The 27,186-nt window shown below is 35.3% G+C and overlaps 1 protein-coding gene and 1 pseudogene across 1 annotated transcript in view; both read left to right on the forward strand.

The window, feature by feature from the left end:
- The window catches only part of LOC138327498 (beta-1,3-galactosyltransferase 1-like), a 49,753-nt gene extending 43,556 nt beyond the window's left edge, over nt 1-6,197 (forward strand). The window contains exon 2 of the mRNA XM_069273629.1: nt 2,277-6,197. Within this exon, the coding sequence (XP_069129730.1) occupies nt 2,333-3,604 (1,272 nt within the window). The 5' untranslated portion in view covers nt 2,277-2,332 and the 3' untranslated portion in view covers nt 3,605-6,197. The remainder of the gene's footprint in view (nt 1-2,276) is intronic.
- An 11,459-nt stretch (nt 6,198-17,656) lies between these two features.
- On the forward strand, nt 17,657-23,240 carry LOC138326888 (uncharacterized; annotated as a pseudogene).
- Nucleotides 23,241-27,186: the final 3,946 nt, after the last annotated feature.

The raw sequence follows: 27,186 nt of genomic DNA on the forward strand, positions 1-27,186 counted from the left end.
TGACTATGCAAACAATCAATAATACGTTAATATGCACTTTATCCTACTTGTTTTAAATCAGTTACCTACAAATTCAAATTCACAACAAGACATTATTTTTTTCGCATGTAAATATGAAGGTCTTTTCGAAAGAAGTATACGGCATGTGAACCTGACGTCTTTTGAAGGGTACAGAATATATTATGAATGGTCGTTGTGTTTGTGCATGTATACGCATGAAGAATTGGAAACCCACAAAAAGTATAGAAAATTAGGCCCGAGTGATTTTCTGGGGTAGTGCTCCATTAGGACACATACACATGTAGGTAACTCGTTTTAATACTCTGCTACAATTTTAACTTGTAGTGTAAATTACTTAGGAAATCTTGAGTGTGTTTGGTGTTGTAATCTCATCTTAGACCATCGGTTTACATTTTCTTATGTTATTTTTTATTTATTTATGTTTCGGAAAGGTAGTGGGCCTTTATTTCTTTATGAACACGCCAAGCGTGTGCTCTGTGCCTATAGTTGCGATCAATTTCTATTTTCCACACTGTTTTTGAATGTGTTGTTCCTGGTTATAGCAAATAGGATTTTGAGTTAATACCATCTTTGTTTACATTGTTACTATTATTTGTTTTAAATGAATGAGTTTTTTTATTATGGGTTTTACAGAATTCTGAGATGGAATGTTAGGGATTTTATTTGTTATTATAATGAGTTTGACATAATTCTAAATGTGATTTTTTTTCTTTTAATAAATAATTCTTCGAGTTTCTTCATTTTGCCATGAATGTATATGGAATTAAAAGAGAAAAGAAAATGAAATATGTTCGTGCAGAGTGAAAATGGACCCACTTTATTTATCAGAGTAATTTGGTCACGGATCTTATTGCCCATACATGACTGTCCCGATAAGGTCCTAACGTTTATGTACTATGACACCAATACCGAAGTTGATTGCTATTTAACAGTGCTAGTCTGTGTGTCGTTAGAGACGGGGATGTCATTTACAACTGGTCATCAGTCGATTACACATCAATGTAGGCATGTCCTTAATCTATCACACCTGTCTCAATATGTACAATCACGTAGCTTGTTACATGTACCTGGAAATTCTACTTTACAGGTAACTACAAAACCACGCATGTGTCCTGAGTAACGCACTGTAATTGCACGATTATTAGGGAAAACAATAGCTACGTTACATGTTTTAAGTTATTAGGGAAAACAATAGCTACGTTACATGTATTAGGTTATTAGGAAAAACAATAGATATGTGATCAGGTAGGACAATAGCTAAGTTATTAAGTTATAAGGGAGAACAATAGATATGTAATCAGGAAGGACAATAGCCAAGTTATTAAGTTATAAGGGAGAACAATAGTTTTAAAAGTGTCATAAGTAACAATTACTGTTAGATGCAAATATCATCTTAATTAACTTGTGGCCATTTACCTGTAGTTTCACCTGTGTGGCCTGTGTAATGTGACCTACTAATGCTAATTGTCTGTGTTAGACGTTCTGATAATGGCGATGATAATAATGTATTTCATCATCAGTAGATGCGTGTCCGGCCACATTGAATCATTCCGGTGTACTATATATACGCCTACTGATAACATGTACTGGGGAGGTGACTTTTGTATATCTAATTGATGAATCGTGCTATAATACGAACATCGCAGGTGATTAAACTTCTAACAATATAAGCATTTAAAGGTTATATTTTATTCAAACATAGCAATGAATTGATGTTCTTGACAAAATACATTCCTGGTGTTGTAAAGGAGATACTCAATCCTCTTCATGTTTTAATTGCATTTTTACAACCAGGTATATTGCTAACAAAGAACATACATCAACAATTTTAAATTATTATCTTTACAACACAGAAAAAACATTTATCAACGTTAATGAAATATCTCCCCGTGAAAAGTGTCATGCTATTTGCTCGGTTAAAGGTGGCTTAAGGTTCCCTGATGGCCTCCTAGTTGCCAGACGACCCCAGTCACTAGAGCGAATACATTCCAGTAGTTGTGACGGGAGACACTCGTACCACATTTGAACGCTTATGGAACAGTTGCTATAGGTTACAGAAGTATTACTGACCCTTTCTCATTATAACGTTAGACGGTTTAGCGATACTTCCGAAGACCTCATTTTCACCTACCCTTTGTCGTCATGACATTACAACGTTTACGTATATTAGGGAATGTCTCAGTATCATTTAACCTTTGTCATCATGACAAATATATTTATATTCTCGTTATAATCTCGTTTTTGTCTCTTCACAGGTGATGTAAACAAAAACCATAAATGACGCAACAGACATAAAACGTCGCCTGTAGCCATGGACACCAAGAGGTCAGCCAATCGACTGAAGCGTCTTTTCTTGGCCCCGGTTTTGACTACTGCTGCCATTATTGCCTTTACTTTTCACTTCGGTTTCCCTAGTGCTCCCGTGGACTCCCTGGATTTTAACGATGTGTCACGTGACGCGTCCTATAAGTCCGTACTACAACATTCCGACGGCAGCTTAGATGTCATATTCAATGTCCCGGCCTCGTCCAACCTAGCCAGAAAACTCAGACAAATGAAAATCAACACAAAAAAACCTATGTATGATTCGAAGCGATTCGTTACACCAGGAAAATATGTTAACAAAACATTTACGCACAGAGACATCCCGACGTCCTTGGTCAAAGATGGCAGCCCAGTTAGGAAGTTTGTAAAGAAGACATTGTACCCTGTCACCCTGCAGTCGCCGTATCTTATCAATAATGTAAACCTTTGTAAAAACATGAAAAAGCCGGGATTGCTAGTGATCGTTCACACGGCTGTCGACCATTTTAAACGGCGCAGGGCCATACGGGAAACCTGGGCCAACAAGAATATCCTCATCAACCATGGGCTTAGGATAGTGTTCATGTTCGGCCTGACCAGCAACAAGAACACAGAGATCATGTTAGAGAATGAAAGTGTTGTTCATGGAGACATTGTCCAGGGAAACTTCCAGGATACTTACCACAATCTAACTCATAAAGGCGTATTGGCCTACCGCTGGATCAGCGAATACTGTCCTAAAGCAGATCTCATCGTCAAGGTGGACGACGACATGTTTGTTAACATATTCCTACTTCTGGATGTTTATTTCCCTAAATACAAAGACAATACCAGATTCATGGGCTGTCAAGTAAGACATAAGGGCACGAGTCCCATTGCTCGGGATAAAAGCAAGTGGATGGTCAAGCGTGACGAGTTTAAAAATATGACGCATTACCCTGTGACGTATTGTAACGGTTATTTCGTCATAATGTCGCCAAGCATAATCCGGGAACTTTACCGGGCCTCGTTCATGACGCCGTTTTTCTGGGTTGATGATGTTTACTTGTATGGACTACTTCCATATAAGATAGGCAAAGTGAAACACATACCTTTTACAAGTAATCTCACTCTCAACCAGGAGGCCGGTGTTAAGTGCTTCACCGGAAATAAGACTTGTCACTATTTAGCTGCGTACGCATTCAAAGAGGGTATCATGGAGAAACTGTGGTATGCGTCTTTATCAATGTTCAAAGACTTGACGGCTAAATATTTACCTAAGGAGTTACTATTAACGTGATATGTCTGGTGGACAAAGGAAGCCACTGTGTTTACACTGGTGCAGTTCTGCTACACACTCTTGCTGTGATATCAAACAGGAGACAAATTACATCCGGATTTTCTTACTACCTAATACATCTGCGTCATCATTTCTTGTTCATGGAACAATTTTATCTTAAGTCTTAAAGTATTAAATATGAAGTTTACGGAACAATTTATAAAAGAAGTGATAAGTTACAATAGAAGACAGCTTGCCATTATCTTGACAGTTTATTTGGAGGTGATAAGTTACAAAAGCAGATACTGTACCATTATCCGCCGTTGATGTTCAAAATAATGAGAATATTAGGAAACATGTGATTTTGTTTTGAAGAGTACCAGTTACCTCCTGGTCCAATTGCTACATATCCGGGTCTTTTGGTGCTTTACTCTTATTTAGAACTGAGTGCACTGAGAGAACTATGCTTTATAAAGGTTTAGTATCGTCCGGATTACCGTCCGGATTATCGTCCGACATCGCTGCTGAAAATCAGTGATGTACCGTTATATTTAATTACCGATACGATATTAATGTCAGTATGTCTGACGTTTTTCTTGTTTTGTTCTGTAGCTAGGTGTTTCCGTGATCTTGTGGACAGGAATTACCTATATCGTTACTTGTATTATAACTACCCAAATCAATGACTTTTAAAACGCCACTTACAGGCACAAAACGGGAGTGTCCTACCATAGACGCTAAAGATATAATCAAACCTGCAAATGAGATCCTGTTGGTATTTATAACTAGATAACTCTATTTAACACCATTTTCGCTAGACTGTGATAGTATAATGAAGTATGAAATTGAGCTTCAGAATGTTTTTATCATTTTCAAATCAGGTGTCTAGTTTATGGAACAATACAGAATATAGCACACGATAAACTGGAATGACTGATGAGTTTTGATGTGTTTACTGCAGATAGAATCCCATATCATCAACATTAGTTACATTTTCTTCAGATGTATTGTGAAATTTATTTTTCATTCTTATAGAAAATTCTGGAATGATCTCTTAGTCATTGAAGTATTTTTTATGTATGTTAGTCACTACATTTATAAAAATATTATTAACGAGCACTTTTATGCTTTTTAATTTTAATATAGTTCCCATATGTAACTCTCTATAAAAGATTATCATTCGTTTGGATAACATACTCCTAGAGATACAAACCACGTGATTTTATTGGAAAATGATATAACGTTTCTTAGTCGAGGTAAGTGTGGCTATGAGAAGAGTCCATCAATCAAAATGGATTCCAACAAGTGAGGTGTAGAGGTAAATCAGGCGTAGTTCAGTCAATGTTCCTGATTTGTCATGTTCCATGTCGATTTTTGTTTTGTTTTTAATGTCATAACAAAGAAATCATTTTGAAGTAAAACATTAACCACAGAGTTACATCATTGATGGCGTTGTAAACACGTATAAGTGGTTATCTGTCTCTGCGTTAACAGATGTGGGACAGTTTGTATACACGCTAATTACTGTTATCAATGTACTCATGATCACTTTTGTGCACATTACAACGTATTGAAACATTCTGATGTTATTGCTAAAAAGTATCGCTGTTTATGTGGGGCAAATACATTATAAGACTAGATGCATCCTTGCCTAACAATTTAATTTGCCATAAGTGTTTTAGTCGGTTCTAGTCATATTTGAACATATATGAAGGTAGGGTGTAAATTTCCGTTGTATTACGTCGCGACTGGGCCTATGTTGTTTACTACTGACAAAGAAAATGTAAAAAAGGCTATACAAAGTGTTTTTTATTATTATTATAATTCTCTTTTTTTCAGCATATACGTATTCATTAAGCGACGGTTATGACACCACCAGACAACACTAAAACCGTATAGCCTGTTGTTTCTGAGGGAAGCTATTTTCTGAGGGACGCTATTTTCTGAGGGATGCTATTTTCTGAGGGACGCTATTTTCTAAGGGATGCTATTTTCTGGGGGACGCTATTTTCTGAGAAGCTATTTCCTGAGGGATGCTATTTTTGCGATTCACGGGACATTGCTATGATCGCCAAAATCTGATTCGCGAAATGTTGAATAATATGTATTCTTTCTCATTCTTGATATTATTCATTGGTACATTCCTTCTGTGAATTATTCATACTGTACTCATTTACAATGTATTACGAATTCGTCCATTCTGAATTCATCCTCGTATTCTGTAGCTCATTCGTTAATTCTTTAATTTATCTGAGTATATAAAATATTCTGATGAAAAATAAGTATTAGACTTTCCTGCATATAATCAACAGTAATTTCTACTTTGTTATACATTTATATAATTTCTACATTTCCGTATGAACCATTTGATGGATAATAGTGCTGTATTGAGAGGACCTGAAAGAACGTCGTTCGCTTGAAGTTCAGAAATCACAACATTTGATGTCAGCATGTCATTTAATCCCGGAATATGTTCAGAATATTTTTTACTATACCACATTCAAAAAATGAATGTTCAATATCTTTGCGTTTTGTAAAAATGACACTTGCCGTTTGAAGTACCAAACCTACTCATTTTTTATATATAAATGTTGTGTATACACTTCCATCGAAATGCTTTTACTTGATTTGTTGTTACGGTATTTTGTACGTATTTAGCCCACCATCTGATGATGGTGGGCTATTCAAATCGCCTTTCGTCCGTGGTCCGTCCGTCCATTAACAATTCTTGTTACCGCTACATCTCAGAAAGAACTAAAGGGATCTTTTTTTTCAAATAAGACATGTAGGTTCCTAGGAACCTAGTTGTACATATTGAATTTTGAATGCAATCGGTCAACAAGATGGCCTCTGAAGGAATCTTTCTCAAATTTCATATACATAGGTTCCCCTAGGGATCTAGTTGTGCATAGAATATCAAAGGAGAGACGCCTGTCTAGTTCATACATCAATATCTGGAGAGAGACGCCTGTCCACTTCATACATCAATATCTGGAGAGAGACGCCTGTCCAGTTCATACATCAATATCTGGAGAGAGACTCCTGTCCAGTGTCTACATAAATATCTGAAGAGAGACGCCTGTCCAATTCATAAATCAATATCTGGAGGGAGACGCCTGTCAAATTCATACACCAATATCTGGAGAGAGACGCCTGTCCAGTTCATACATCAATATCTGGAGGGAGACTTCTGTCCAGTTGATACATCAATATCTGGAGGGATACGACTGTCCAGTTCATACATCAATATCTGGAGAGAGACTCCTGTCCAGTTCATACATCAATATCTGGGAGAGACGCCTGTCCAGTTCATACATCAATATCTGGAGGGATACGACTGTCCAGTTCATACATCAATATCTGGAGGGGTGACGCCTATCCAGTTAATACATCAACATCTGGAGAGAGACCCCTGTCCAGTTCAATCATCAATATTGGAGAAAGACGCCTGTCCAGTTCATACATCAATATCTGGAGGGATACGACTGTCCAGTTCATACATCAATATCTGGAGGGAGACTTCTGTCCAGTTCATACATCAATATCTGGAGGGAGACTTCTGTTCAGTTCATACATCAATATCTTGAGGGAGACGCCTGTTCAGTTCATACATAAATATCTGGAGAGAGACGCCTTTCCAGTTCATACATTAATATCTGGAGAGAGACGCCTTTCCAGTTCATACATCAATATCTGGAGAGAGACGCCTGTTCAGTTCATACATCAATATCTGGAGAGAGACGCCTGTCCAGTTCATACATCAATATCTGGGAGAGACGCTTGTCCAGTTCATACATCAATATCTGGAGGGAGACGACTGTCCAGTTCATACATCAATATCTGGGGGGAGACGACTGTCCAGTTCATACATCAATATCTGGGGGAGACTTCTGTCCAGTTCATACATCAATATCTGGGGGGAGACTTCTGTCCAGTTCATACATCAATATCTGGGGGGAGACGACTGTCCAGTTCATACATCAATATCTGGAGGGAGACGACTGTCCAGTTCATACATCAATATCTGGAGGGAGACGACTGTCCAGTTCATACATCAATATCTGGGGGGAGACTTCTGTCCAGTCCATACATCAATATCTGGAGGGAGAAGCCTGTCCAGTTCATACATCAATATCTGGAGGGAGACGCCTCTGCAGTTCATACATAAATATCTGGAGGGTGAAGCCGGTCAAGTTCATACATGAATATCTGGAGGGAGACGCCTGTCCAGTTCATAACTAGGGATCTGATATACTGTAGGGCATAGCAGGAAAGGCTACAAAGTTTGTTCAAATGAAAGACCGTGAAGTTCAGACGGTTCAAATAGAATCAAAGGGGTTTCAATAGATTGCTGAATAAAGTATAATATGACCAGTTATGATACATCAAATACGGATTTATAGGCAAGCCACCTCTTACGACCAACTGTTTATAACGACCAGCTTTAATCTACCGATACTATTACGACCGCTTCCCTTACATGGCTAATGACCGCTTATTTTTGCCCCGTCAAGTTGAATATTATCATGACCGGTTGCTTAGTACATCTCGAATTGCGTCCCTCGGACAATTACTTCTTTTAAACCTACCGGAATTTGCTCACTATCAATATATGTACTAATGAGTTATATTAAAAAATATGCAGGCTGCATAAGACTATCAAAGATTCGTTCATTCTTTCGTTTAATCATTATTTCTTGCGTTAGAACATTCGCTCGCTGAATTAAAGCTAAAAAGAAATTAAGGCGATAAATTACCTTGGTGGGAATCCCGTGTTTTAATCAGATCAAATCTAGTAAGGGATTTCTATATGGAAATCCCTATTATCATTGTAACGGTTTTTTTTCTTATTCTTATAAGGTCATGGGCTAGGAGGGTCCCACATGCACACATCCCCCAAAAAAACCTCCGAACTATTATTTTACCCACTGATCACAAATCAAAATGTTAAAATTGCATAAGTCGGAATGAACTTCCGGTTATGACGTCATCAAGATGGCCGCCATCTCAAATTTCACTAAAAATGAAAAATAGTCATGACATTTTTCAATCGAAGTAGACAAACGAGATATCAAAATGACCACAATAAAACAGCAAATACATATCAGGACCACATAATCCAATGTATGTAGTAATTTGTACGAGTAATGGAAAAAATAAGATTTTAAGCTCAAAAATGGTAAATTTTCAGCAAATTTATCATATATAGCTTGATGAAGCAAAACATTTTCCCAACAACAAATTATTATTCGTAATCACTTATTATTATTATATCAATATTAATTAGTTATTGTTATACCATCATTTGTTTAAACAAAACATCATCGATTGTGTATACAGGGCATATGATTGTATTTTTTTTCCGAACCGCCGACACTACAGTTTCCTGGTGTCTTAGTATTTTCTGAATATAACATTGGCTATTGACGATTTAGATCTTAACATATTTGAATTTAAAGTTGGCTAAATATCTAAGTGGGACTTCAAAATAATCCATTTTCATGTTCGAAATTTTGTAGACTAGTAGCGTTTCAAACTGAATTATTACAGCGAAACGCCAACTAATAGCTATATGGTATCAAATTAAAACTGATGTAAGCCTGTCATTCCGTAAATACCATGACACTTTCCGAAACGTTTTGTGTCTTTTAGAGTGAGCACATCTATTATTATTTCCTGTGTATAATGTACGGAAATGTCAGATGATTACTACCGTGTCACATACTTCTTTCACTATCTTCTTTCTTTGTCTTCGAAGGCGATGAACTTATGTGACATTACATTAACGGGTTACCATCGTGGTTCTAACTTGTCAACCGTCCATGGCCAGAGTTAACATCGGAAAATATGGAAAATATTTAACATTAATGACCTCGGTGATATCACTTGTGCCATTTATGATCGGACGAGGGTCCACAAGATTGATGAATGGTACTTCATACGAATTTCGAGCTATGTGCTAAGGAGAGCCAATTCCACCATTCGAAGAATGTGGATCTGGTGTAATTTCCATTATGGCGGAGAAGTCTGAAACAGCATATACGATATGTAAGATACATGTCACATATGCTTCAACTGTAAATTGTTGCACAACACTTTATATCAAAGACCGACTACCGCATAGACATGCAATTACGTCTGTAACGGGATAGACCAATGTCAAAAAATCCGTTTTAATGTATAACCTTAATTACTTTTGAATGTCACGGTGAAAAAATGTTAAATAATATACTTGAATTCACCAAATTCTTTTGAAACATCGGTTGGGGGTCTTCATAATATTATAGTATACATGCTTACGAACGTATGACCTTGAAATGCATTCAAGGCCACAGAGATCAAATCAATCGATTCGTGTATACAGTAATTTCGCCCAAAAAACGTGACTTACGTGGCCAAAGACCGGTTATTTTCGCCCCGTATAAATTTGCAAAATGAACCGAGCTTAATAACACTTTGCAGGTAGACTAACATTGGAAATATCTCCGACGAGTTCGAAAATCAGCTCGATTCGACTGTAATCGACGGAGTTATTGCCCTATGCACCAATAATTATTATTGGACCTTGTGAACGCAATAGCTTGAGTAAATATAAAGCGAACTTAATGAATCTTTGTATGTAAACTAACAGTGGAAAGATCTCGAATGAGGAACGAGTTTGAAAATCAGCGCGATTCAACGTTAATTTACAGAGTTATTGCCCTTTTCATTTATAATTATCGAACCTTGTGAACGCGATAACTTGATTAAATATAAACCGAGCTTAATGAAACTTTGTATGTAGACCTTTTATATATATATGTTCCTAATTTGAACAAAAGACATCAGTTGGCTAGTAAATGACATAACTTATTTGTATCAAATATCAGGTGACCGTTAAAGCCTATTGGCCTCTTGTAAATACATGACGGCTAAATACTGAAGTCAATGGTATGAACTTAACAAATAGAGTCGCTGACATGAATATGAAGACATAGTTAAGATGATATAGTAGAACTGTGATAAGTCGAACTTCAGCTGGTGTTGAAGGACAAATTTTGAATAAAGATGTGCTTTTACGTTTTCATATTATTAATATATAAATCGTTCTTTGAATGCTGTAAGATCTGGCCGCCACCGAGACGCGCTCTGTTACGTATTAATGTCGACATAAAAAACACATAACTTGTTTATACAAAAAGGGCGGCTTCATTTCACATATTTCACACAAAATGTTGAGATTTTGTTTAAAGATAAAGTATATTTCAATATCCCATCATAGGCAATGATCCGTTCTATGCACATGTATATTTCAAATGACAAGCAGTGATCCATTCAGATTATTCTATTGCATCAGTTCCATTAAACTTAAAACCCGTCAACTAAACCACAAGCATGGACACTGTCTAGACTCAGTAGGTAGCTAAATCGACAGAACGTTTGTCGGTCTTACCCGTCAAAGTCTGTGTTAATGTCATTTTTTTTCTTATTATTATTTTTTCTTATTTCCACAACTCTTGTTAACACAATATCTCATGAACATACGCGCTACGATGTTCATCTTTGACATGTTGTGGACATTGATGAGTTCTTGATAAACGCCTTTAAACCTGTATGTAAAGTGTCAATTTTTCATAGGTGTTGTTTAAACTTTTTTTCTACAATTATGGATTACAAGAGCAAATATATAAAAATAGTGTTAATAAAGCTCTGAAAATATGGCAAATTGTTCCATTTCCGTAATTTGTGAGCTCGCAGCGCCTTCATCATTTAATCATGTTAGGCCATGGGCTAGAAGGGTCCCACATGCACCCCCTACAACCTCCGAACCAATATTTTTTCTGAACCCACTGATCACAATTACAAATAAATACAGTTGCAGATAAAATTTAACATTGTATTAGTTGGGATGAACTTCCGGTTATGACGTCATCAAGATGACCGCCATATCAAATTTGACTAAAAATTGAAAAATAATCATAATATTGACATTTTTCAACCGAATTAGACAAATGAGGTATCAAAATGACTACAATTGTGAACAATTAATACAAATCAGGACCAACTAATTCAATATATGTAGCGATTTCTACACAGGAAATGAAAAAAATGAATCTAAATGAAAAATATAGCCATTGGCTATGAAATATAATACATGTACACAAAAAATAATGATATTAATCTGTTATTATCCATCATAGGATTTTCAATATATAAATGCTATTACCTTAGTGATGCAAGAACAAAACAGGTAAACATCCTCTCAATATTCAAACAATATTTGTTGATGCTAGAGAAATCAATAAACACAGAAATAAGACATTGGCTCTAGTAGTCAAAACCTCTCTTTATTCTCTGCCAGAATAAATCCAATCCACACCAGAAATATGTCTCTGTTCACACTGAAAACATTATTCTCTAAACCCTGATCTCTTCATAACTTCTAGGCTCCACCATAACAGTTCAGACACTTAATCACCTCTTTAGTAACTGAAATAAAAAACATTATTCACACCACAACAAAAAAACGCATAAACAATATATATATATACAGATGTGACCAACTTACATAAAAAATGCGTTTACAGTGACGTCATAATCACGGACATAAAGAACACGTGGTAAACCTCGAAAATGATCTCTGAACCTAGAGACTTACTAAAACATAAATTAATAACCCAAATGTATAAGAAATATTATATTTATGTAAACTAAACAATACATATATACGTACATTTAAAAAGTGAAAGGTTAAAAGAAAGGAACTTAACATATGGAAATGTAGCTACTGTTGTAGCAGAAAAGATATCACCTTCTGACTGACTTTTCCGCTACTGCAAGGTACTCTATATAAAGGTGTGGGAAACCAAATCAGGTACGACCGACCATCAATTGTGTCTTGTCAAAAATTATTCCGATCAAGGGAATGGAATTTATTCTTTATGTTTCCATCAACAAACATTAACTATAGCTGACATATTCATTTATGAATTATATGAAATATAAGAACAGAGATAATCATGAATAGTTTCTGATGCTAAAACTTATAAGAATATTGGCAACAAATTTCCATTCTTAAATGATAATGTCATTCAAAGTAAACATGTTATTACCCATGTGATCTGCAATTTATAAATATACATGTACGGTGTGCATTGTTAAAAAAATGCAAAAAACAAGTTAAATAAAAAATCATGGAAAATATGTCAAGACATATTGGAAACAGACAAAATAAGAGTCATTTACGTCATGGAGATAACCCGAAAACTGCACAATATGTGGGATAGAGAACTGTATCGAGGCCCGTCAGTGCCGAGATCTGTTCTCTATCCCACATATTGTACAGTTTCAGGCTTATCTCTAACTTAAAACATAGCAAGTCTTTGTGTTAATAAAGTACACTTTTATTTCTAATATAAGCCAGTTTTTTTTTGCCTTTGTTTATGAGCTAAGGTAACTCTTCCAATGTGCATTCAACCATGACAAATCCGATATGGACAATTGCAACATAGAACTACATTTGCCTGTGGTATATGTGATGAATAGCATTCATGGACGGAATGCATGAAGCATGCTTTTGGGTTGGAAAACTATCTGTATATTCATTTTCATCATGTCCACCGACAGTGATGGAGGGATATTATTTTCTCAATCTAAGCGATATATTAAGGTGGCTTTTACTAAAAGGACATTTCTTTCCAATGTCTGATGTGACATATGAAACTAGACTTGCAGTTGAGGCGTTTGTTTGAAAGCATCTTGCTGAAATGAATGCATATAAAAGTGATTTTCAGGCCAGTTCAAAACAGTCGGTGCCCCCAGAACTTTCATTAAATTCAGGGGATTTGAAATTTCTACCTCTCTAGGGACAGTTTTGGATTTATTTATACCATGTGCAATTTTATTCAACAAGCAAATGGGATTTAGATGAAATTCTGAAATATCGTTGAAACAATATCAATATAAGTGTAAAACTACAGTGTAGATGATTTTGATATTTAAAATTAAAAGTGGTGTACAAAAACAACATGGTTTCAGAATGTGAAAATTGTAGTTGATGTTGTAGATAAGTGTTAAATGGTGATTCATAATAAGGAGGAAAACTCTAACTGGGATATATACAGAAATTCTGTGGATGTGTTAACGTTTAATTCTGCATCAATAGAGGATTAAATTCTCTTCATATTCATTGTGTGGGATTTTTTCTTAATTTGGATTTAAAAATAATGGAATATTCCGGCAGGTTGAGTGTTAACATTATTATGGGATTATGCCTGGAGACATGTACTCACCCGTATTATGTAACTCTCCCATGTGCTACCTTTTACTGTCTTATAAGTGACTGTCTTATATTAGAGTCACATATAAAACATTAAAAGGTAACATATATGACAGTTACAGGTAATAGTCCGATAATCCGGGAGTTAAAGTACAGAAAGAACAATAGATGACATCACAACTATGTTTTAATAAAGAAATATTTCATTGATTATTAAAAGAAATCTGATACAAATCCTTTTTATTGTTTGTTCAGTATTGGTAGGTCAACCCCTTTCCTTCAGCATGAACCCTCTAAACTGACACTACACAGTGGACAGTCTAACTCTAGATCTGTTATCTATATGTATAGATATAATTATTATGTCCAAGTTAACCAAATGTTATCTGTCATAATATCATTATATAATATTAAAAAAAGTGAATGCGTCAAAAAATCTGAAGCATAGAAAGTTTTTCTTATATGGTACAGTATGAACAAGGTTATTAAGACAAAATGACAATCACTTCTGGATTTTCGGAATTCAATTTGACCTGGAATTTTTAGATGTACGGTAAGTTGTTAATGTGAAACATATCTTAAATTTATGTTCATATCATACATGGTAAAGGAGATGTTTTGAAACTCAACTCGTTATTTTTGCTTGCCGTAAGGCTCAAATTCTCATGTGAAAATATAAGATACTAGATAGACCACGCATTTTTTTTTTATTTATACACATCATCTGTACATGAGTTATTAACAGAAAACACAGAGAATTGTCACTTTTTTATCCAAGTACTTTCCTTTGATAGATCATAAGAAGTTGATTTTTCCAATGATTTATTGAGCTTAAAATTATTGTGAAAGAAAATAAAACATAATTTATTGATTGAAAGTATTTATTGTTAAAAAATCAGCAGTTTGTGAAAAAATATTTCACTTTAATTTTTTTCAAAATTGATGAAAACCATATTGCCAGAGGGCATGGTGTCAAAGTTTATGACTTCATTGAAAATGTATTTCGATATATTTCGCAATTTACTATTCATATTTTTATATGTTCCTTGAATTTGAATATGTCCTGTTACCATTTAACAATAATCAGATTTGCAAAGATTTACATTTACTGACTATTTTAGCATAATGTTGCCAAGCTGGATATGCTATATCTCTGGTACCATAATAACCTATCATACTCTGTAACTACATCTATAGACAGGAAGCCTAGATTAGAAGTGTATTTCATGGAAATGAGTAGTACATGTACTAGTATTTATTACTGTCATATATATTAGCCTTTAACGCCATTTACATTGGAAAGTAAAATCAGTTATGGCCATGTATTTTTACTAAATATTGTGTGGTGTGTATATCAATTTTATAATGTACCAAACATTTATCAAGTTTACTTTTGTTCAGACAGAGATATTTTTCAAATCACTGGTTCAGAGAAGTGATATATACATCCATACTCATTTGCAAACTAAAAAAAAATGTAAGTTTGTTAACCCACATTTTCTAAAGATCTACTTATTTTTGATAAACAGGGAAATGTGTGTGTTTATAAAAACAGTGAGATCGAATGCATTTCCACACCATCATCGTTATCCAATACAGATAGAAGTCAAAACCTGTTCAGAAGAACAAGAACTGGTATTGTTGTGAAATTCTGCGAAAAGAACATGTTTTCAAGACTTGTTGACTTAGATGAAATTCTGAAATATTGTTGAAACAATATCAAAATAAGTGTAAAACTACAGTGTAGATATTTTTGATATTTAGACCCATTCATAAAGCAAACACTTATGAGAAAATGATATTGACTAATTAGCATAGACTTAACTTCACATAAATACAATTATAAAAATAATATTGATAATGTTATAATTATTATTAATTTGAAAATATAATGTGATAAATCTTGCCTTCTGTACACTTCTACTTTCACTTCGCACGTAACTTTCCAAATCGGAAAACCTCGCCTATTCCGAACGAACGGCGCATTCGATCACTGTTCGGACCATCCTGAAGGCCTAATTGTCAAAGCCATGAAGGCATGTCTTGTTTTCCACATAGACACTTTTGTCAATATTTACAAAAAAATTATCAAGGAAATCAAAATGTTCTGATACTGTCAATAAAATTCATTCAATGCATATGTTTTAATTCAATTTTATAAGATTTATGAATGCAGTATTCAAATTATAAATCTCACATCAGACGACAACAACAACCTCTAACATCAAACATTATACTCGGAATAATACTATTAACTAACGATAGTGATAAATGTAAAAAAAAAATGTATAAATACTTACCTTATGTTGCCCGTCTTATTTTGAACAGCAAGGCGGCTTCAACAAACTATTTGATTTTTTGAAATTGTTTTTCAAACCCAATTCATTTACAAAACGTAAGTTTAGTCTCAGTCATGATTCTTACACAATATTGGGATTTCCGGAAATGACGTATATAGACGCGTCTAGAACCTTCTAGTACCTTCTAGAACATTCTTGAGGAAATCCCTGACAACGTCAAAAATATACCTAACCATCACATTGAGGTTTTGTGGCACATATCAAAATTATGAAGAAACCGTTTTATTCAGAATTACCTGTTTTTTTCTAATAATAGTTCCTATTTGTCAGCATTTTTATTGATATTTTGGAGTTGACTTAAACAGAAACTTAAGGCCAAAATGCTGATTTTTAGGGGTTTACATCAAAATATTTTGTCATTTTGAATTTTCGCAGCTAAGAAGATTGTTTCAAAAGAAACATTTGTAGATCACGCCGGGATTTATTTACATTCAAAATTTGAGCAAAAAGTACCATTGGGTTTTCTACTGACTCAAATCGCGAAAATAAGCGAGTTGATAGGTTTATTTAGCCGTGTTATACATTTCGTTCAAGAACGATAACAATGTTATCGCTCTTTTCTCTTCATTTCATTTAAGCACAAAAGTTTGCAAACAAAATTTATTTCATACCCAGATGAAATTAAAAAATAGTGACTTCAATGCTTATAATCAATTTTCCAGGCTACTTTATTAAATGAAATACGTTTACACGTACGATTCCATTGATTTTTCCAATGGATTATTTTTGCCAAATCAATACGCAACGTAAATGGTTTCTATTGTGGCGTCACGTTAACGTCGGATTTCCGCGCCATTCCCGATTTTTTTTTCATTGTAGAAAGCAAAAAATGAATAGGCCAATCAGAAAGCCAGAAAAAAAAATTATATTCAAAACAGAATATACATGAACAGCCGTTTTTAAGCAAAATTCAATATATTCGGCACTAATTATACATATTCCTTACCGAAATTATGATTATTATAAATTATGCAAATCATTTGATTGGCCCCGCTCAAGGAGTGCAATCAAATTTCGTATCTTTAAAGCATACTTCAGGTATAATTCAGTACACTTTGTTTATATATTTCAAGGAAGTAGATGATATATACAAATATGAACGTTCCAGACCAATGTCGTATAGTTTTTCATTTGATACACAGGCTTTTGATTTTACGAACGACCTCTATATGTGTAGCCAATATTACACAAATAGAGGTGTGTATGAAGCTTGTGTATCAATAGTGACAGTGCTTGGCTGGTAACATTTTCTCAAATATTCCCGCGTTTCGCTAAGTATAGCGGGAATCATTTTTCTCAGTCGGCACGAGAATGCAAGTGTTGCACGTGCGCTGACGTCACAGTGGTCGACGTGCCGGGGCTACACAGGTGTGTGTGTCATTCCTAGACGCTGTTGCCATACCGTATGGTCATGTTTTTTTATCGGAGCTAGCTGTTGCTTATTACCTTTGCATAATGTCTACTACTACGGAAGATTTTATTATTGCCCATGTGAAAGCGGCTGTAGAAGCTTCACAAGATGAAAGTGTCTCCAAAATGAGTGCGTTAATTACTCATGAATTGGATACCTTTGAAACAAGATGAACGATAGTTCTGAAGCTCATTTTTCGATAATACAGCAAAACCTCATGTGTGCCGAACCTCACAAATTTTTCATGAAGAGCTATGAGGATCACTATACTTATGGAAGCGGAGCGATTAGCTACGACAGAGCCACACGCATCCAAGGCCAAGCTTGTTGAAGGTATCGGTTTAATTTACTATAGACATAAGCTAATTAAGCTATTCAATACTTCGGACTGTGGATGGAAAGTCGTCGACGAAAACATCGCCAACCCTATCGCTTCAGACTCCGACGACGAGCGCAAAATTGACCGTGGTAGAGCTAGGGCTAATAGAAAGGCTAAAGACTCTAAACAAAAGTTCAACAGTGGAGTGGGAGAGGACGTTATACACACCATACGGTGACCAGCGCCAACGACCTCTAGTGCCTACAGGCAATATCAAAGAGGTACTCCACGGGCCGTTAACAGACCAGGGAGTTGTTTTGTGGCAAGATTGGACACTGGCGGGTTGATTATCCTGCGGTGATGGGAGCAACAGGGACGACCAGTACTAATAAGGTAGGTGATGTTTTACTTTCTAAGCATGTTGAAATCAAACGATACGTTTGGCGGTAAGTATGTTCCGTTTGAGATTGGTAAGTCCAATATGGCTTTGTCGAGCTCTGCGGGCTCTATAGGGGTGCAACCAACATGGATGTCTGTACTAGTGTTGTTTTACAATACGAACTGTCAAATGGTGGAATAGCTTAACAGATTAACACATTTAAAACTAGATTTGATCGCGATCAAAACACGGGATTTCCCCCTATGTAATGATATAAGTAATGTTAGCGAACAGACGATTGCTTGAACGAACGAACGATCTCACTCAATATTAATCAGAAAGCGTTTCTTACGAAAGTAGTCTGGTCCCACCGAAAAACAGATTTAGGGGAATCCCCCTTTGGGCAGAAGATTTCATAGAGAGGTGAATATATCGGAGCCTGCTGATTGGATATATTCAGGGTACATCAGTTAATAGTTAATGTGTGGGTCGGGCAATACATGTAGATTTAAAATTTGTAAAGAATTTTGATAACTTCATTTAACCTGAATACGTAGCAAACGTTAACACGGTCCTCTATAGGAATTTATTTGTTTCTGTGATCTCAAAAAGGCCGGGTAGTTTCTCAAAATAGCACCGGTTGTGTTTGAACATCCGGTGTCACAGGTGACAGCTCTGCCACACACATAAAAGGTTTTTAAACCTCTCAGTTATTGGTTTTGTGCATTACTTTTGTTGTTTGTTTGTTCAAATGTACGTCCTATTAACAGCTAGGGTCACGTAAGGACGGCCTCCCATGTATGCGGTGTAGCTACACATGTACGTGTATTTACGCAAACACGTGTACATTGTTCATATATACGTGTACATGTAGAACTTAAAACATCCCGAAAAGTATTCAAAACTAAATGAAAAAAGACCTTCGAAACGGCCCGTGTGTATAGAAGATTGAGCCCAGGACAGAATTTTAACCCGGCTGCTGATTGGCTGGCTAATTATGAATTTCAAAATTAAAAATGTTTTCTGACAGGTAATTATTCCTTGATAACCGTGATATAAATTTGGAAATTCAGATTGAGATTTAGGTTCAAAATATCAATTTTGATAATGAATAGGTAAACACATTAGAATTTCAGGTTTTTTTAAAGTGCAAAAATTCTCCATTTCTTATAAAGATCTTGGACCAATGCGGAATAACTCGTACGAGTTTTTGTATTAGAGGATTATCTCCCTTTGGTCACATCATGTAATCTCAACGAGTGTACAGAATCGCTGAAAGGACAATTGATGTTCTATACCTCCGCCATTTTGAATCACATGACATTGAAATTGGTCAATATATGTGTCTGAGAGCGTGCCCTTTCACATTCGATTCAAAACCTTTCTCTTGAAATTTCTTAAATTACGGTAAAATTTACGTTAAAAAAGTGAACGAAACGCTATATTCGGAGGGCTGTATTTCCGCCATTTTCTAATTCGTGATTTTGAAATTATAACCCTGTACAGGCAATATGCCAATGTCTACATTCACATAAAATCAACACCCTAAATTAAATGAAAAAGGCTCTACGAGCTCACAAATTACGTAAAAAAATAAGGAAATGGAACAAATTGACATATTTGAGGAGCTATATTTCCGCCATTTTTTCTATATAACCCCTTTAAAATCCATAACTTTTGAAGACAAAAGTTTATACAACATAGGTATGAAAAATCAACATTAATCATACAGGTTTAAAGGCGCTAATACGTCTCGCGCAGGGACAAATACAAACTAAAATTTCGATTTTTGATGTCCTATATCTCCGCCATTTTGAATCTTATGACCTTGAAATTGGTCATTTTATGTGTCTTAGAGCATGCTCTTTCACATCCTATTCAAAACATTTCTCTTTGAAATTTCAAAAATTACGGCAAAATTTACGTTAAAAAGTGAACGAAATGCCATATTCAGAGGGCTATATTTCCGCCATTTTCAAATTCATGACTTTGAAATTAAAAGTCTATACAGAGAATGTGCCAATGTCTATATTTACAAACAATCAACACCTTACAATAAATGATAAAGGTGCTACGAGCTCAGAAATTACGGGACAAAAATAAGGAAATGACACAAATTGCCATATTTGGAGAGCTATATTTCCGCCATTTTTCTATATAACCCCTTAAAAATAAATAACTTTTGAAGACAAAAGTTAATACAACATAGGTAGGAAAAACCAACACTGTACATACAGGTTTAAAGGCGCTGACACGTCTCGTGCAAGGACAAATATAAACTAAAATTTCGATTTTCGATGGCCGATATCTCCGCCATTTTGAATCTTATGACCTTGAACTTGGTCATTTTATGTGTCTGAAAGCATGATCTTTCACATCCAATTCAAAACATTTCACCTTTGAATTTTCATGAATTACGCTAAAATTAACGTTAAAAAATGAACGAAACGCCATATTCGGAGGTCTATATTTCCGCCATTTTCAAATTCATGTCTTTGAAATTAAAAACCTGTACAGACAATAGGCTAAAGCTTACATTTACAAAAATTCAACACTCTACATGAGATGATAAAGGCCCTACGAGCTCACAAATAACGGAAAAAAATAAGAAAAAGAAACAAATTGCCATATTTGGAGAGCTATATTTCCGCCATTTTTCTATAAAACCCCTTAAAAATAAATAACTTTTGAAGACAAAAGTTAATACCATATAGGTATGAAAAATCAACACTGTACATACAGGTTTAAAGGCGCTGAAACGTCTCGTGCAAGGACAAATATAAACTAAAATTTCGATTTTCGATGTCCTATATCTCCGCCATTTTGAATCTTATGACCTTGAACTTGGTCATTTTATGTGTCTGAAAGCATGATCTTTCACATCCAATTCAAAACATTTCACCTTTGAATTTTCATGAATTACGCTAAAATTAACGTTAAAAAATGAACGAAACGCCATATTCGGAGGTCTATATTTCCGCCATTTTCAAATTCATGTCTTTGAAATTAAAAACCTGTACAGACAATAGGCTAAAGCTTACATTTACAAAAATTCAACACTCTACATGAGATGATAAAGGCCCTACGAGCTCACAAATAACGGAAAAAAATAAGAAAATGAAACAAATTGCCATATTTGGAGAGCTATATTTCCGCCGTTTTTTCTATATAACCCCTTAAAAATAAATAACTTTTGAAGACAAAAGGTAATACCATATAGGTATGAAAAATCAACACTGTACATACAGGTTTAAAGGCGCTGAAACGTCTCGTGCAAGGACAAATATAAACTAAAATTTCGATTTTCGATGTCCTATATCTCCGCCATTTTGAATCTTATGACCTTGAACTTGGTCATTTTATGTGTCTGAAAGCATGATCTTTCACATCCAATTCAAAACATTTCACCTTTGAATTTTCATGAATTACGCTAAAATTAACGTTAAAAAAATGAACGAAACGCCATATTCGGAGGTCTATATTTCCGCCATTTTCAAATTCATGTCTTTGAAATTAAAAACCTGTACAGACAATAGGCTAAAGCTTACATTTACAAAAATTCAACACTCTACATGAGATGATAAAGGCCCTACGAGCTCACAAATAACGGACAAAAATAAGAAAAAGAAACAAATTGCCATATTTGGAGAGCTATATTTCCGCCGTTTTTCTATATAACCCCTTAAAAATAAATAACTTGTGAAGACAAAAGTTAATACAACATAGGTATGAAAAATCAACACTGTACATACAGGTTTAAAGGCGCTGAAACGTCTCGGGAAGGGACAAATATAAACTAAAATTTCGATTTTCGATTTCCTATATCTCCGCCATTTTGAAACATATGACCTTGAAATTGGTCTTTTTATTTGCCTGAGAGCATGTTCTTTCACATCCAATTCAAAACATTTCACCTTTGAATTTTCATGAATTACGCTAAAATTAACGTTAAAAAATGAACGAAACGCCATATTCGGAGGTCTATATTTCCGCCATTTTCAAATTCATGTCTTTGAAATTAAAAACCTGTACAGACAATAGGCTAAAGCTTACATTTACAAAAATTCAACACTCTACATGAGATGATAAAGGCCCTACGAGCTCACAAATAACGGACAAAAATAAGAAAAAGAAACAAATTGCCATATTTGGAGAGCTATATTTCCGCCGTTTTTCTATATAACCCCTTAAAAATAAATAACTTGTGAAGACAAAAGTTAATACAACATAGGTATGAAAAATCAACACTGTACATACAGGTTTAAAGGCGCTGAAACGTCTCGGGCAGGGACAAATATAAACTAAAATTTCGATTTTCGATGTCCTATATCTCCGCCATTTTGAAACATATGACCTTGAAATTGGTCTTTTTATTTGCCTGAGAGCATGTTCTTTCATATGCGCTCTTCAAAACTTTTCTGCGACAAATTTCATTTTTGACCTTTGCTTGACCCCGTAGCGACTCTTGACCTTGACATAATCTCTGATAACATGGCATGAGAAAAGCACGCGAAATGTCAGGATCTGTCTGCATAACTAAACGTGGACGATGTACAGCGTACAGTTATGAAGTTATGAGCTTTTTAAACTTCGTTTTAAAAAAACGTTTTTTACGTCTGTGACCTTGACCTTGAACCTTATCGTACAAAATCGAACGTACGTTTCAAGCACTCATGTACGTACATAACGTGTCCAAATTTGAGCGCCGTACCTTGTTCCGTTCGTGAGAAAAAGTGTTAAGATGGTTTCGTGGAAATAATAAGAATAATAACTAGATTTGATCGCGATCAAAACACGGGATTTCCACCTATGTAATGATATAAGTACAAAGATATTCTGAATAAAGTTGTTGTACTTGAAGCCTTTTACCAAATTACAGTTGTGTCATGGACGTGAGGTTGGGTTAGGGAACTCGCTCTACATGTCTTGATTCTTCACAACAACAAAAAAACACATATGTTTGTTATGAAGATCTTCGATCAATGGGAAATAACTCGTACAATTAGAGTGACGATTATCTCCGTTTGGCCACATAATGTAAGCTCATCACATTCGTACATTCAACGCACAAAATAAAATCGCCGAAAGGAGCAATAACCGATCGAAATAAAGAATGGCGGGACGAATAAAATGATGATTACAAAACTATATATATCCAGTTGCATATTGGTAAACACGTATCCTTCCTTCTATCTGTTAAAGTAGTCTTGTGAAAAATTCAAGTTCCTATTTAGTGGGATTTTAATTGAAAAGTTTTGGTGTATTCATGTTATGTACATGTATATATTTGAAACTAACATAAACTGATTTTGTCATAGCAATATGTACTTGCTGGCGGATTAGGTTTGGTACATGTACATGTACAAGTAGACAAAAAGGGACAGGAGAATCAAACCAAAAATTGATTTTTGAAAATCTCCTTTTTGGGTAAAAAAAATTCATATATGGATTGAATGGATTAAAAAAAAATCATAGCGGATATGAATAGCAGAGGATTTCTACATATCTCATGGTGCTCATTAGCAATTTATCTTGTGATTTATGTCGTACCGACGTTATCTTGGACAAAGGGAAATAACTCCTTCGATATTGTCGTATTGATAAGCTGATCAATTCATGAGAATATTATATTCATAGTGTCTTCATAAGCAAATATTTGTTTTCGTCAGTTGGTGATTCATATGGTGAAGAAACACTCAGAATGTAAATATAGCGATGTGAATGTTTTGGAGTGTGCTGATTGGATATATTCATTGTGCATCAGTTTCAAATTTTAATGTTTAATGTGTGGGTTAGGCAATAGATGTACATGTAGATGTAAAATTTGTAAAGGAATTTTGAAATAATTTGTAATTCTGTTTCTGACAGGGAATCTCGAGATTCCAAATAATTTGGCTTTAATAAGTATTGTATATTAATATTGTGTCGCATAGGTTCAAAACCCCTGTGCCTGTAATTCACACGCGGCCATGCATGCTCCCTTATACAAATTTAGTCTATGGGATCCATTTCTTCTCATGACGGTCAGAACAAAGGAGACCATTAAGATAATGTATACAACTCTTTGTTGTCTTCCATCTATTAAGAGGTTTGATTCTTCTATATCAGAATATATGAACTGTGTATACGTTTCTGACTCTATCTTGATTTTTCCAGAAAAAAATAAGATATGAATTTTAATTTGACACATTGGCCCCGCCTCTCAGACACCTTTTGATCTATAGAAAGGTGTTTCGAATAAATTATCTACTAGTACTAGAAGCCTTTTAACAGACTACAGTTGTGTCATGGACGTGTGGTTGGGTTGAGGTACTCGCTCTATGTGTCTTGATCACAACACAAGATCTTAGACAAAGGGGAAAAACTCCTACAATTAGACTTAAAATTATCTCTGCTTTGGCCATATAATGTAATCTCATCACATTCATACAACTATATGCACACAACATCCCCAGACACTAATTAAAACTGGGCTTACACAATTTCTACCGTGGGTGAAGATTAGAAGATCTTTGATGCGGAATAATCAAGAAAGGAAAGTAGAGTATTTTGTTTAAATTGGTACTTAAAGATGTTGCTGCCTCCTCACAGCGATACATGGGGCAGTATCCGAATCCGGTGTGTGATGCTGATGTGTGAAAGGTGAGTGACAAAAACGGGAACTTTTGATTTTACATCATGTAAGAGTTACCTCCCTTAGACTATTCTGTAAAGATATATATGTATGCAATTCTTTATTTGCATATAACAGAGTTATCTGCCCTTGCGGGTAGGTATTGATAGTGACAGGCCCCTGTGATATCGACAGTTATTTCCCATATAATCCAACTGAATCGACATGTGATACAGGTGTTGTATACATGTTTCTATCACAATAATCGCTGTTATGATGCAGCTCTTGATAACAATTTTGTTTGAAATTGTACCACACGTGCGCATTGTGATTGGCTGACACAGTGAACTACTTATTCCTCAGTTATTTATGCTATATTTTGTTCATGGTTATGTAAAAGAATTAGCCTGAGTGAATTGTCCCTTTAAGAAGAAGATTTTTGAAGTTTTAGCCTATTTGACCCCTTTTGACCCCACCCCTCAGGCCCCTGGGGGGTCAGTCGTAGAAAAATTGTTAATGGGATTCAATGGCCAACTCATACTGATAAATCTGGCAACATTTGACTTATTTCTTATTACAAATATATAAACTATAGTAAACTTGACCTCCTCTCCAGGGGGTAACGCGAGACCCCAGGGTCATATACTTCACATTTTTTGTAAAGAACCTTAAAACCTTTCAATCTATGAAGAGTATTTGATTCTACCATTTCTGGAATTTCAGAAGAAGATTTGTGAAGATTTAGGCTATATGACCCTTTTGGCCCCCACCCCACAGACCCCTAGGGGGCTGGGACCATATAAACCACAATATTGGTTTACCTTTGGCTATAGAAGGTTTCAGCAAAATTTCAACAAATTTGGTTCCGTGGTTTTGGAGTTAAGTAGAAGTCGAAAAAATAAATTGTTTATCGCCATTCGACGGACGACGCACAACGACGACGGACAAAAGGCGATTACATGTAGATTAGGTCACTTTTTCGTCTCAGGTGACGGTGACCTAAAAAAAACGCAACTGCAAGTCAATTCTCCATATATGAAAATTGCGTGATATTTTCAACACATATCTTTTTGTAATAAAGTAAACCCAGCCTAGCTTCTGAAAACATAAGTTTAAATGTTACCCGGAAAATAGTAATTAAAATGTATGTATTACCTGTATATTTCAACTTCATTTATGGATATCCATAAGTCATATATGTATCAACAAGCAGGGGCGTAGGAAGGGGGGGGGGGGGGGGGGGGGGGCAATTACCTTGGTAATCCTATCGACAATCTCCATAACATTGTAACGCACGTTGTGTATTGTGCAGAAGTTACACCAACTAGTTTCTGGTATAAAGGTACTGCTAGTACCGTTAGCTTACAAACAACGAATCTAGTTGCATGGGCGTTGAAAGCGGATGGGGGGCAATTCCCCCCGTTACCCAGGATGAGGGGGCAAACATGTCTTTTTGCCCCCCCCCCCCCATTTTCGCCGAGTGAAATGTTATAAAAATGCACATTTGAAAGAAAAAGGGGTCCTCCTGCACATTTTTGTACGTCATTCTAGAAAATTTTCCGCTGCGCGACGCGTTTCCTTAAACGTTCTAAAATCATGTAATGTTCAAACTTTTAATAATTAAAATTCAATACACTCGAAATATTGTGGACCTTTGCCCCTCCCCATAACGTTTCATCTTTCTACGCCACTTGGTTGTATATACACTTGATTGTTAGCGAAATTAATCTGATCCACATCATAAATGTATATAATTGCCGACATTCAAACGAATATGGAAAGAATATAAGATTCTGCTTCAGGCATCGCGTCAGTTTTACAAAATGTCATCTAGCCAAACGTTAACAGCTCAGAAGATTAATCAGCACAAGAACGTGGATCCTTGATCAATATAACATTCTACGACCAAATCTGATTATATAGAGCTATTTTTTTTATCAATATCAAATATCTACAGTTACAGTGCGCCTAATATTCATCCTATTGGAAATAGATACATGTAACAGTTAAATCTATATCATAGCGTCCCACTGGAACAAATTTTGAGATAAATGGCCACGATCTTTTGACTGTCGACTGAGTCAAGCAGACGCATGTTTTATGCATCAAAACTATTAATTTTCATTGTAGTGAATGATAATAATAAAGATACTGCCAACTTACGCTGAATCAGTGTGGACAATAAAATTGAGTGCTTGCAAACGATGCAACTTCAGTATTGTAGGGGAGGTAACTCTAAGTTCAAATAGGGTTAAAGTTGAAA

The sequence above is a fragment of the Argopecten irradians genome, chromosome 7 (genome assembly GCF_041381155.1).
Source record: "Argopecten irradians isolate NY chromosome 7, Ai_NY, whole genome shotgun sequence".
In the NCBI taxonomy this organism is placed as follows: domain Eukaryota; kingdom Metazoa; phylum Mollusca; class Bivalvia; order Pectinida; family Pectinidae; genus Argopecten; species Argopecten irradians.